The 10,851-nt window shown below is 32.7% G+C and overlaps 1 protein-coding gene across 11 annotated transcripts in view; it reads right to left on the reverse strand.

Moving 5' to 3' along the window:
• The window catches only part of LOC108746300 (neurobeachin), a 105,427-nt gene that overhangs the window by 88,912 nt on the left and 5,664 nt on the right, over positions 1 to 10,851 (reverse strand). For 5 of the 11 annotated variants that reach the window (XM_018482989.1, XM_018482984.1, XM_018482986.1 and 2 more), the window contains exons 12-26: positions 8,868 to 9,120; positions 8,632 to 8,774; positions 8,362 to 8,552; positions 8,155 to 8,263; positions 7,997 to 8,078; positions 7,607 to 7,923; positions 7,332 to 7,550; positions 5,353 to 7,015; positions 5,098 to 5,263; positions 4,861 to 5,014; positions 4,592 to 4,771; positions 3,480 to 3,620; positions 3,227 to 3,334; positions 2,969 to 3,140; positions 674 to 1,042 (exon numbers count right to left, since the gene is read on the reverse strand). In XM_018482989.1, coding sequence (XP_018338491.1) covers positions 674 to 1,042; positions 2,969 to 3,140; positions 3,227 to 3,334; positions 3,480 to 3,620; positions 4,592 to 4,771; positions 4,861 to 5,014; positions 5,098 to 5,263; positions 5,353 to 7,015; positions 7,332 to 7,550; positions 7,607 to 7,923; positions 7,997 to 8,078; positions 8,155 to 8,263; positions 8,362 to 8,552; positions 8,632 to 8,774; positions 8,868 to 9,120 — 4,267 coding nt within the window. The remainder of the gene's footprint in view (positions 1 to 673; positions 1,043 to 2,968; positions 3,141 to 3,226; positions 3,335 to 3,479; positions 3,621 to 4,591; positions 4,772 to 4,860; positions 5,015 to 5,097; positions 5,264 to 5,352; positions 7,016 to 7,331; positions 7,551 to 7,606; positions 7,924 to 7,996; positions 8,079 to 8,154; positions 8,264 to 8,361; positions 8,553 to 8,631; positions 8,775 to 8,867; positions 9,121 to 10,851) is intronic. The other 6 variants (XM_018482990.1, XM_018482985.1, XM_018482988.1 and 3 more) reach the window with 3 other exon arrangements.

Raw genomic sequence — 10,851 nt, forward strand, 5'->3', positions numbered from 1 at the left:
CATAAAATAATAAAAATATATATCAAATTCAGGGACTATTGTATTTTATTCAATAATAGCGAATTATTTGTCGAATAAATACGCATATTTTGTTTATGTTATACATCAATATACAATATGATGCGTTTTATTGTCACTGAAATACCTACATACTGTAATATCACATGCTGTAGAACAGAACAATTATTAAATTGATTTTTTACGCAACAATATGCTGTAAGTTCGGAGTAACTGCTAGTTTTGTATATGGCATGCAGTGCTAACCTGTTAGAAAATTATTAAATAAACAATGTAATTAATAAATATTTTGATTTTAATAATAATATCATACAAGTAAACAAGAAATTAAATCAGATTAGATATTTAATACATATAAATAAAATATGAGAAGCGAAAGGAGAATAAACGAGTTAATTAAACAAACTTTCTTTTAGACTTGTAGTAGATCGTAAAATATATATTTTTTGAAGATAATTTAAATAATAAATTTTGTAATGTAGAAAGAGCCGGTTGCGTTGGTACAGCAAGAGAAACATCGAGAAAATTGTGTATAGACTCGTTGATATTGACAAGCGGGTCGTGCAAGTTAATGGATAAATAAGAATAATGCGAAATAAATCAGGCCAGAAGAACTTGGGCATTCCGTGAAACAACTTTCGAATTTTCGAGTTACCTTGCAGACCGACACCGGAGTTTCTATGACAGAGATTTCGGGGCTGATCGATATGCTTTTGAAGCGTATGGTGGTGGTTGTTGTTATTGTGATGATGATAGTGGTGATGGCGATGATAGTTATGGTTATTCGGATGATGATTGTAGTGATTATTGTGGTGATTCGGAAGATAATAATTAGAGGATGGCTGGCGATTAGAGTGCCTGGCAGCCGGTAGCGGGTGCTGGTGGTGGTGCTGGTTGATGTGATGGTTGGCATTGGCATTGACATTTGCATTGGCGTTAGGGTGAGATCCCGGGAGGAACTGTGGGTACACGTGGTGAGACCACTGTGGAAATAAGGGCCGCCCTCCTCCACCACCATTCCCATCTGCCGAGGAACCACATTTACCACGTTATCCGGTCGTGCGCAAACACTTTTATCGCTCGCGATCCATAGCATTTTTGATACTGTTCTTCACTCTATGCAATTGTGTTTAATAAAATTACGAAACAGTATAATTAACATCTGTTCATCTTGAAGCTCCCATTTTTGACGCGCGCGCGAGCGCGTTATGTTATAGCAAATTATCAATATTCTCCCCAAAAAATTAATTATACAGTGCAACATATATACAATAGTTGCTTATTTCGACAGTTTAAAAACAATTATCATTAAAAACTTAAAATCTCTAAAGAAAAATTTAGAATATCAAAAATTTATTATAAAATTTTAGCAATAAGAAAACAATATATATATATATATATACTTATTACCGCAAACTTGCTTTTGTTATGTATATTTAAAAATTACAAAAAAAACATTTAAAAACCTATTAAATATTTATTTAACATTCATAGAGTGAAATTCAGTAAATAACATTTTGTATTATTTTAAATACGTATTATTTCTTAACAATTACTAATAATTTTCAATTAATAATATTTATTTCTAATTTGTAACGTAATATAAATTTTAACAAAAAAAATTAAAGTAATGATGAAAATAACAATATATTATTATTTTCATCATAATAATGTGTTATTACACCAATACAATAATATTTACACCAATTCGAAATTCTATATCAATGTTTGTAATATGTTATCAGTAACAATTGGAGTATTACATTCTAAAAGAACTTATTTCATACAATCGTGTAACAGTCAACAATATTTATTTTTCTTTAATTTTCCACATAAAGAAATTCCACATCCAAGAGAATACAACAACGATAAGTAATGACGTAAGTATATTCGTAACGCAAAAAAGGTGCAAACACATTCGGCAAACATCAAAACTCTCACTGTCAGATACATATAAAATGTTTACTTCATACAGTGCAATAACACATGCTTTCTACTAGGTGTCATGTGCTGTTGTCTTACAAGTTGCAGCTACATCGTTTGGTGCACAGTGTTGAACATATTAGCTACATATCTGTACATGTATGCAATTTATAACATTCATCATATTTCATTCATTTACAACATTACTGTGACAGAAAATCTTTTAGTCAGTTAATCTGCAAAACTTAATGAAAATTGCATAATAATTTCATAGAAGCGATGTATGTACCAATGTTAATTAAAAAATTTCGAGAAAGATATAAATTTAATTTTATCTAAATAGTAAGCAGATAAAATATCTTTACAAGACATTGTAAGTTTCTCGTTTAGACATTTATATAGCTGCAGTCATGCTGTAATACCAAAATTATCAATTAATTTATAAATTGAATTGGATTTATTAATATATTATAACTTTTAAAACAAAAGATAAAAGAATATATCTGACATGTAAGAGTTTTGAGTAAACAGAAGAATTCTTAAAAATTTTTAACTTTTTAAGGGAAGTGTTAATATTCAACGTGCAAATAATTATAACATTAAAATTAATGCATTTTCCTTTTATAATTTTTTAATAATTTCTTTCGTAATAGATGATATAATCTAATAATCACAATGGTAAATGTTAAATTTTAAATAATATAGAAAGGTATAAAAGTATCATGTTATCAACATGGAATAGCATTATTCTTTGTATTATCATTTTTATAAGTTCTTTGCAGAGTGCATACCCAGTAATAAACAATTTAAATACTCCGAAAAAAAAACAATTTTTTATAAAATTGCTGTACATAGTATTTTCTAGTATATTATTTGTAAATTGTAAGATAATATTTAATATTACTCTCATTCATTAATTAAAAACATCTTCAATGAATTTTGTGTATTGATATTTACACAAATTATTTTTTGGATTAGTGTTAGTACTGTTAGTGATCGGTTAGTAAATAAGATACGGGGATCTCACCTGAAGGGCTACCTGGCCTGAGACCAGCACCATTCGTCTGTATTGTTTGCACTGGACTTGGTGGGCGCTGCGATATTGGCGGTTCCAATATGTCGCGATATTTGGAGACCATCAACACAGAGATGAAGTAAACTATAGCAAGGGACAGAAACTGTGCCTGCTTGGTTTCTTCCTGAAATTAACGCGTACATGACTTAATTTTCTTACCTTATACATCATTTTACTTTAGCGTTGCTGTATGAAATATCGGATACTTACAACATCTCTGTATATCACAGCTCTCAAACGATTTACGTCCATATCTTGCAGCAATTTCTCAGGATCCTTCACAGGACTTAACTGATGAGTGAGATTGTCCACGATGTTCTATAAATAAAGAATATCTTGACAATATGTAATACTATTAACTACACTTTTTTAATAAATAGAAATTAAAGGGAAAAATATAAGGTGTTTATCGCATCTATTAATGATGCTATAATTAAAATGAGTTTGATCGGATAAAACGTACCTTAGGCGATGTCTGAGCCCCGCGTATAAGCGATTGTATATGTTGTGATTTATTACTAGAACCAATCTGCCGACCTAACATGCTGTACGATCTGCCACGTTCTTTACACTCTAAGCAGTTTCTAACGGCACATGTACAGACCTATAGAAGCAGTTTATTAGGTAAATATAACAAAAGATGTTGTGTGAATGTACATATTAAATTTCTAACTGGGGCATATGTTAGAAGCTAAAACATGTTAGAATTGAGAATGAAAAACATTTGTACAAAGTTAAGAATATTTGAATTAATTGTACTTTTTAGAGACTACAATTATAAATATTACATTTAATTAATTGTGAACTTACTCGTCAATTTTTCGTATCAAATACTCATAGATAAAACATTCAATTTTCTTTAAATTATAAGTCTTTAGAAAATTATAATCATTTGTCAAAAATTTTATGTTATAATTTACATCAAAAAAGCGAATTTAAATTAAAATTTTTTAAAATTAAAATTTTTTATTCCCGTAAATATAGATAGATTTATAAATTCATATAAATTTTATTCACTATATTTCGCTATATTTTGTATTTTTAAAGTGTAATCTGTATTGTACAATCTGACATGTGCATGCTACAAGTATTATGTATATGTATATATTTTCACTAAAATGAACATAAATAAAGATACAATTACTATTGCAATTGCACTTTTTCATTCGTGGATCACTAAACCACATCATTTGTCGATTATTAAGTCGCAATTTAGATATTTCTATACGGGAATTCTCTTCAAAATTAATTGCACATGTAACATTGTGTAAAGCAAAACTTAAAAAAAATACTTGATATCGACATAAAGTTTTACAAGTTTTACAAGTTTTTTTCTATACTGAACTTGATATACTGTAAATTCTATACTCCGTCAAGTGCATACAAACACACATTGTGCACTAATATTTAATATATTTTCCTAAATTGATAAATGATTTGTTAAAATTAATTAATAGCCATATAAATTGTATAATAATACAAAAATAACTATATCTAACTATTCTAACGAGATTGATCATTTCATTCTGTATCATTTCATTCTGTGTAAAATACTTTATGCACGGTAATACAAACCAGTCGTAAACATTGTCGCAATATGCCACCGCTCGACATGTTTTTCTCGGCTTCCAGTTCTCCAAAGTTTAACGAACTGGCGAATATAAGTACATCGGCCATGTTGACTAGTCTTTGCAAAAAAGAAACTGCCACTTCGATTGGCATCCCCTGAGTTGGCTCAATTACATCCAGTTCATTCTAAAATGCAATAAAACGTTGATTAAAAATTAAGATCGAAAAAATCATTTTTTCTTTTTCAATCAAGTATACCAGAACAATTTACGTACATTTGGCGAAGTTGCCGACGCTAATAAGGGTAGCAAACCGCCGCAAGCTATTATAAGGTTGTCAGCTAATTGCGAAATTAGATGAACAGTATTCACCACGAAAATCGCGTTCTCACTGCTGTTTACAAAATCCAATACGGACTTCGTTGAGTGACTGTAATACAAAACTTATCATAGAATATTCCGACACAATTGATATATCGTTAACATACATGTGTGCAGCATTGTATATCCTACCTTCTCCATACTTGAATGTCTGTTTCCAAAGAGAATAGCACGTCCGACAGTAATCGTTGGTGTATGTATGACCATTTAAATTCCGGTATTCTGAAGGGAGGTCGTGTCGGGCCTGGACTAAACATTGGCCGCGTGGAAGGATTTCCTTGCTTTGATCTTTTGGCTTCTGCGAGAAAAAGAATATGTAAAAATAATATGTAATAATATAATAGACGCACTTTTATTAATACGACACGGATTAATTTTGTAACTTACCGAAATGATTAGGATCCACCTGCGTGGACGTAGAGGCACTCCTTGGTCGTTTTTGGGGTGATGATGTCTTTCGTAAGGGTACAGGCAAGGAGGGTGGCTCGTGACCGTTATCATCCGCGATCGTTTCCGAGGTGACGATCGGCAGGCTGGATCTGCGGTGGGTATCTACGTGATCTGGAGTTAAGTCATTCAATAACGCATTGTCCCTGGCAACCACATTAGAACTAACGATTTGAGGCACACCGTCGGATAAACTTTTAGTTGCATCACAGACCGTAGATATTGTTGGGATTTGCTGCTTAGGATTTGGCACTTGCGTCATATTATCTACAGAACTTTGAATGTCGCTATTACTACAAACACTATCTGTAACTTCTACCTCGTCAGTCGTCACCGGAACGTCTGACTTATTATCACTTACGCTAGTAGAAATAGTGGACGGCTCCCTTGAGTGTTTCTCATTTACCTTCGCGTCTTCGTTATCATTAATAACAGCACTTTTGTCCTCCGTTAAAGAATCCACAGCGCGTTCATCACTACTTAACGCACTATTCACTATTACGGGCTCCACCTTCTCGCTTCCTAGATCTACCGCCTTCTCCGCGCAAGCCTCACCGCTTTCTACTATGCTAGTTGAGCAATTAGGATTTTTTACAGTTTCCCCTGCGTCGTTCTCACCAGTCTCAGTGGTAATGTCCCTGTCTTCGGAAATGTCCTTCTTCTCAACAGTCTCATCATCGTTTTTCTCACCTTCGGATGTTCTGCTTTTTATTTCGCTCGAGATTTCTTGATTCTCAGTTGGCGTCAAATACGCCTCTGATGTGTCGCTATCAATTATCTCGCGGTCATTCTCCAATTGGAGTTTCTCGATAACTTTAACCGTTAGCGGTTCTCGCGTTTCGTCAGAAAGGACAATTGGCACGGTATCTTCTTCAGTGTCGGCGTCGGCTTTTAAAGCAACAGAGTCGGCCGCATTTTCGATTACTGTTGCAGTTTTGTCAGAATCTTCAGTGTTGGTAGGCGTATTACTGTCGTCAGTCGTAACGTTATTCTCCTCGACAGACTTGGCAATTTCCTCCTTCACTTCCTTGTCCTTAACCGGTGGAATATCAACTTTGTCCACTGTTGCGGAAACCGTGTCGGGAATATTTGTATCTGTCACAGTTTCCTTCGAGTTTTTCGATTCGACAGCTGTCACGTCCGTGGTTTCCTTAATCTGTTCGGTTGAAGAGGATTCGGTAACAGCAACAGATTGTTTCTCAAGAACTATGTCTTCTTCCTTTTTCAAAGTGTCTTGAACTATCATCGAGTCGGGACTGGAACTCTCGATTTTGTGCACCTCGCTGTAGAAGTCGCTGGAGCTTTCAATCGATATCACTTCGCTGGTTTCTTGCGTAGTTGGCAACGAGACAGCTTCGCTGTTTGCTTCCTCAAGGATCGTCGGTGTCTCCGTGTGAGTCTCACGCGCGGTAGTTGGTGTTTCTGGTTTATCGCTCAATCGCGAGTCCAATGACACCACCTCACACGATTGCAGTGTGTCCAAGGTTTCGCTGCGCGATTTCACGATGGCCGGACTACCGTCGCTTTCGGTATTATCTATTGAATTAAGATCGCAGCTGCAGGATTCTTCCAATCGATCATTTGCCTCGGATGAATCAAACTCCTGCATTACAATACAAGATATTATTGAGAGCAATAAATAAATGATTAAATTTGTTGAATGTATCATCTTAAATTGGCAAAAAATATTGAGCCACATAGCCATATACAATATAAAGAAAATTGTAAGGGGCGCAAAATAAAGGAAATATTATTGGGTGACGCACAAAATGTTATTTAATTATCCAATTTTAGACTTTAATTAATTTTATAATAGTTCCGTACTAATTTTATTAAATATAAATATATAAACAAAATTGTGTATGACATTTTATACGCCACTCTGTGTAAGCATTAAATTTTATTAATTTTTAAGTTACTTTGTAATTTCTTTCAATATGTTGTATCTCGTGATTTTGATTTCCCCACACCGCTGGTCTATTGTATCCGTTGCTACCGGAATGCTGTTGATCCCATCCGGAAATTGTGCTAATCGGCCTCTGCTGTCTTAGCTCAGGATCCGTAATGTTATCGGATCTCTGTCGCTCGTAATGCTCGTACATTTGGGCAAACTGAAGCTTGAATTCCTCATATGATACCTGCATATATCAAAAGTATTAAAATCCTTTCCGAAAGCTATATCTCGCGAACTTACCTTAGAGTGTACGATAGCCAACGTATCAACCCAAACACGCCAGCCACCGTATTCATGCTTGATAGCGTGATGAAGAAGCATTCGAAATAAGGAATACACCATATCTGATATCTTCTGTTCCTCGGTGTTCTTGGGATGGATGTAAGCCATAGCAATAAGCCACTCCTGCCACACAGACATTTGCAAAACTGTTCGCCGATTCTCTCGGTTGTTATTACAGAGCAACGTCATGTCTGACAAGAATAGCTTCTTTACTTCTAGCAGTTGCTCCGTTTGCTTTGATTGTCGAATTAATGTCGCCACTACCTTTAGGATCACTGAAAGAGATATTGGCAGATTAATATACAAGAAACGTTTGGTTTATTTATCTATTACAGATTTTCAGCTTACTCGGATTTTCTAAACGGTAGTGAGATTCAGGTTCAGGATGTCTGGCATATAATATTTGTTGACTGATGTGCTCAGTCATTATCTAGAATTGAACATTCAAAATAAAAATTTAATTTATTTAATAAACAAATATTATTTTAGAGATAAAATATACGTACCTCGTATAAAACATTGTATGTCGGCAATGAGAGTGTTTCTTCGTTCAATAAGAGCCTTTCAGCCAATAACGTGTACAGATTATGCGGGCTCATGACGTCGTATTTTCGTCTGTGTGTATTAAATAATATTATTATATTAGTATTTTTTTTATAAAGATTTTAATTTTTAAATATTTTAATATATAAATTATCTGTATGAAGAATTACTTATGTGTACTGCGGCTGAGGAAGAATCCTAGTAGTTTTAATGCTTGCAAACGTATCAACTGACTTTCAGCTGCCAAAAGCTTGAAAATCGTTCGTACTCCTTGTTTCGCATCGAATGCGGGTACCATCGATGACGGATGTTCCGACATCAAAGATATCAGCATTTGTAAAACATCGTGTAAATTTTCATCCTAAAAATAATTAGAAAATTAAAAAAAATATTCTTAATAAATAATTATTTTACATGATTAGATTGTTATTTAAGATTACCTCGTGCATTGTCGTCAAATAATTAAGTATGCTCTGTAATTCGTCGTCTTTTACACCGTTACCGATCATTATCAATTGTTTTAAAAATAATAAAATGTATGAACGAATTGTAAGAATATCTTTCTGTTGCGGTCGCGGACCATCTATCACAAAAATAAATTAACGTGTAAGACCTTATATTTTAAAAGTTCAGAATAAATTTGCATTAACTGATTAAGTAATGTATGGTAACGTACCGAGTCCTTTCGGTGTTATTCCACTTTTGGCGCGAGGATTAGCTACCCAGTAATAGTATTTGAGTGTGTGCACGGTTTGCAAAACCGTCGATACGCGTCTCACATTGGAATAAATTTGCGTGTCGCTAAGAAATTCTGTAGCCAGGTACGAGTAAAGCCGTGTTTGTACTGGCGCTGGTGTGTATATCCACAGAGCGGGATTAAAAAGAACGTGATCCAGTAGCTGCCATGTTAGGAATGAAAAATAAAACAACTACATCACCATGGATCTGCCTGTTCTTCGGACACACCAATCTAGCCGACTTTTATATTTTTCTGAGCCATATATATGCCATTGATTTTATTTGCATTAATGTATATGTGTAATCCATACAATTTAATCATTTAGAGTTTATTTATAAATATGTACATACAAATATGTTAAATCTTTTTATTATTTTTCGATTTATACTTTGATTTAAATTTGATTTCAATTTTGATGAATTATTTATGTAAATACAACGTAAAAATATAATCATTAAAATATTATTGGATAATATTTAAATTATAACGAAAAAATAATTCTCTGTGAGCAGTATTCATAATCCATTCTTATTTTAAGACCGTCTTAAGTAATATCTTAAGATGCTAATACAGTTCTCTGATTGGTTCATGATATCTTAAGACTATACTTAAGACGATTTTAAATATAAGATCCAACCATAAATACCGGGCTATATGTGAAGAAAAAAATAATATACAAATATCAAACACGAATTATTGAGCTTACGGAAATGATGGAAAGTGATGGTAGATAAAGTGCAGATAGTATTGCTGTTACGAGCAACAATAATTAATGAATTTAGATGAATATAAAACGTAACATAAAACATAGTGCAAATGGATATTCGTGCATTTGTATCAATTAGAAAAACCTCGAGGAATAATATCGAAACTTAAATTTAGGATGTATAATACATATATATGTATTCTGAAAATCGGAAAATGCTATGTGGTTCAATTAATTGCATAAATATTATTTAACATAATTATTTTATATTGCAAAAGATAAGTCATTATCAAGGAATGCATCGATTTTGTGTATTAATAGTGTATTAATATTATGTTATATTAATATTAAACTGCAAACAAATTAATCATATATTAAATGTATGATTAGTATTTAATTAAGTAATATAATTATGCCGTTGGGACAACTTGTGATAATAAAAAATAATATACCATGTGATAGGATTTTGATGACAGTGCATATTTGAAGATAGAAATAACATAACTTTTCATGATGTAGCAGAGATAGACGAAGATTCTTAGCGTCGCAAAATAAGAATTATGAATTTTGATGTAAAAGCGACATTACGAACAAAATACTTGCGTAGCCACTTTTTTTAAATCAGGAAGCTCAAAAGTCGGTAGATTACATGCGATCCGAAGTTTAAATAGCACAATAATTGATCGAAGAAGGTGAATAAGCATGCTCGTAATGGGATTGTTGAAGAGCCTTTAACAAAATCTCAATAGTACGGAAATGCATATCAAACATACATTAATATATACATAGGATATTTGCAAATATTTCGATAGGAGCAATTGCGATGAAAGCGTGGAAGCTATTACATTACATAGCAGAAATGATAACGTAAATGAAGGAATAGGATACATCGATATTAACATTTTAACAAAATTAAACCAAATTGAATACAACCATGCATATAGGGGTAAACAAAATCATCTGAAGATAAAAAGGTACAGCTAGATGTGCATGGATGAAGAGTTTTTAGTTTACGAAAAACTTAATCAACAACTAATAATGTTAAACACATAATCCTCTTTCCCTACTATTTATCAAATAAATGTTATGATATGACTAAATCTGTTCTATCTACAATGATTAATAATTTCGTTTTTTCCATCAATAATTTTCTATCCTATTTTAAATCTTTTATAAAAATTGTTTTACTTAATTTTTATATTATAGGAATTATAA

Source organism: Trachymyrmex septentrionalis, unplaced genomic scaffold (assembly GCF_001594115.1).
Source record: "Trachymyrmex septentrionalis isolate Tsep2-gDNA-1 unplaced genomic scaffold, Tsep1.0 scaffold165, whole genome shotgun sequence".
Classification (NCBI taxonomy): domain Eukaryota; kingdom Metazoa; phylum Arthropoda; class Insecta; order Hymenoptera; family Formicidae; genus Trachymyrmex; species Trachymyrmex septentrionalis.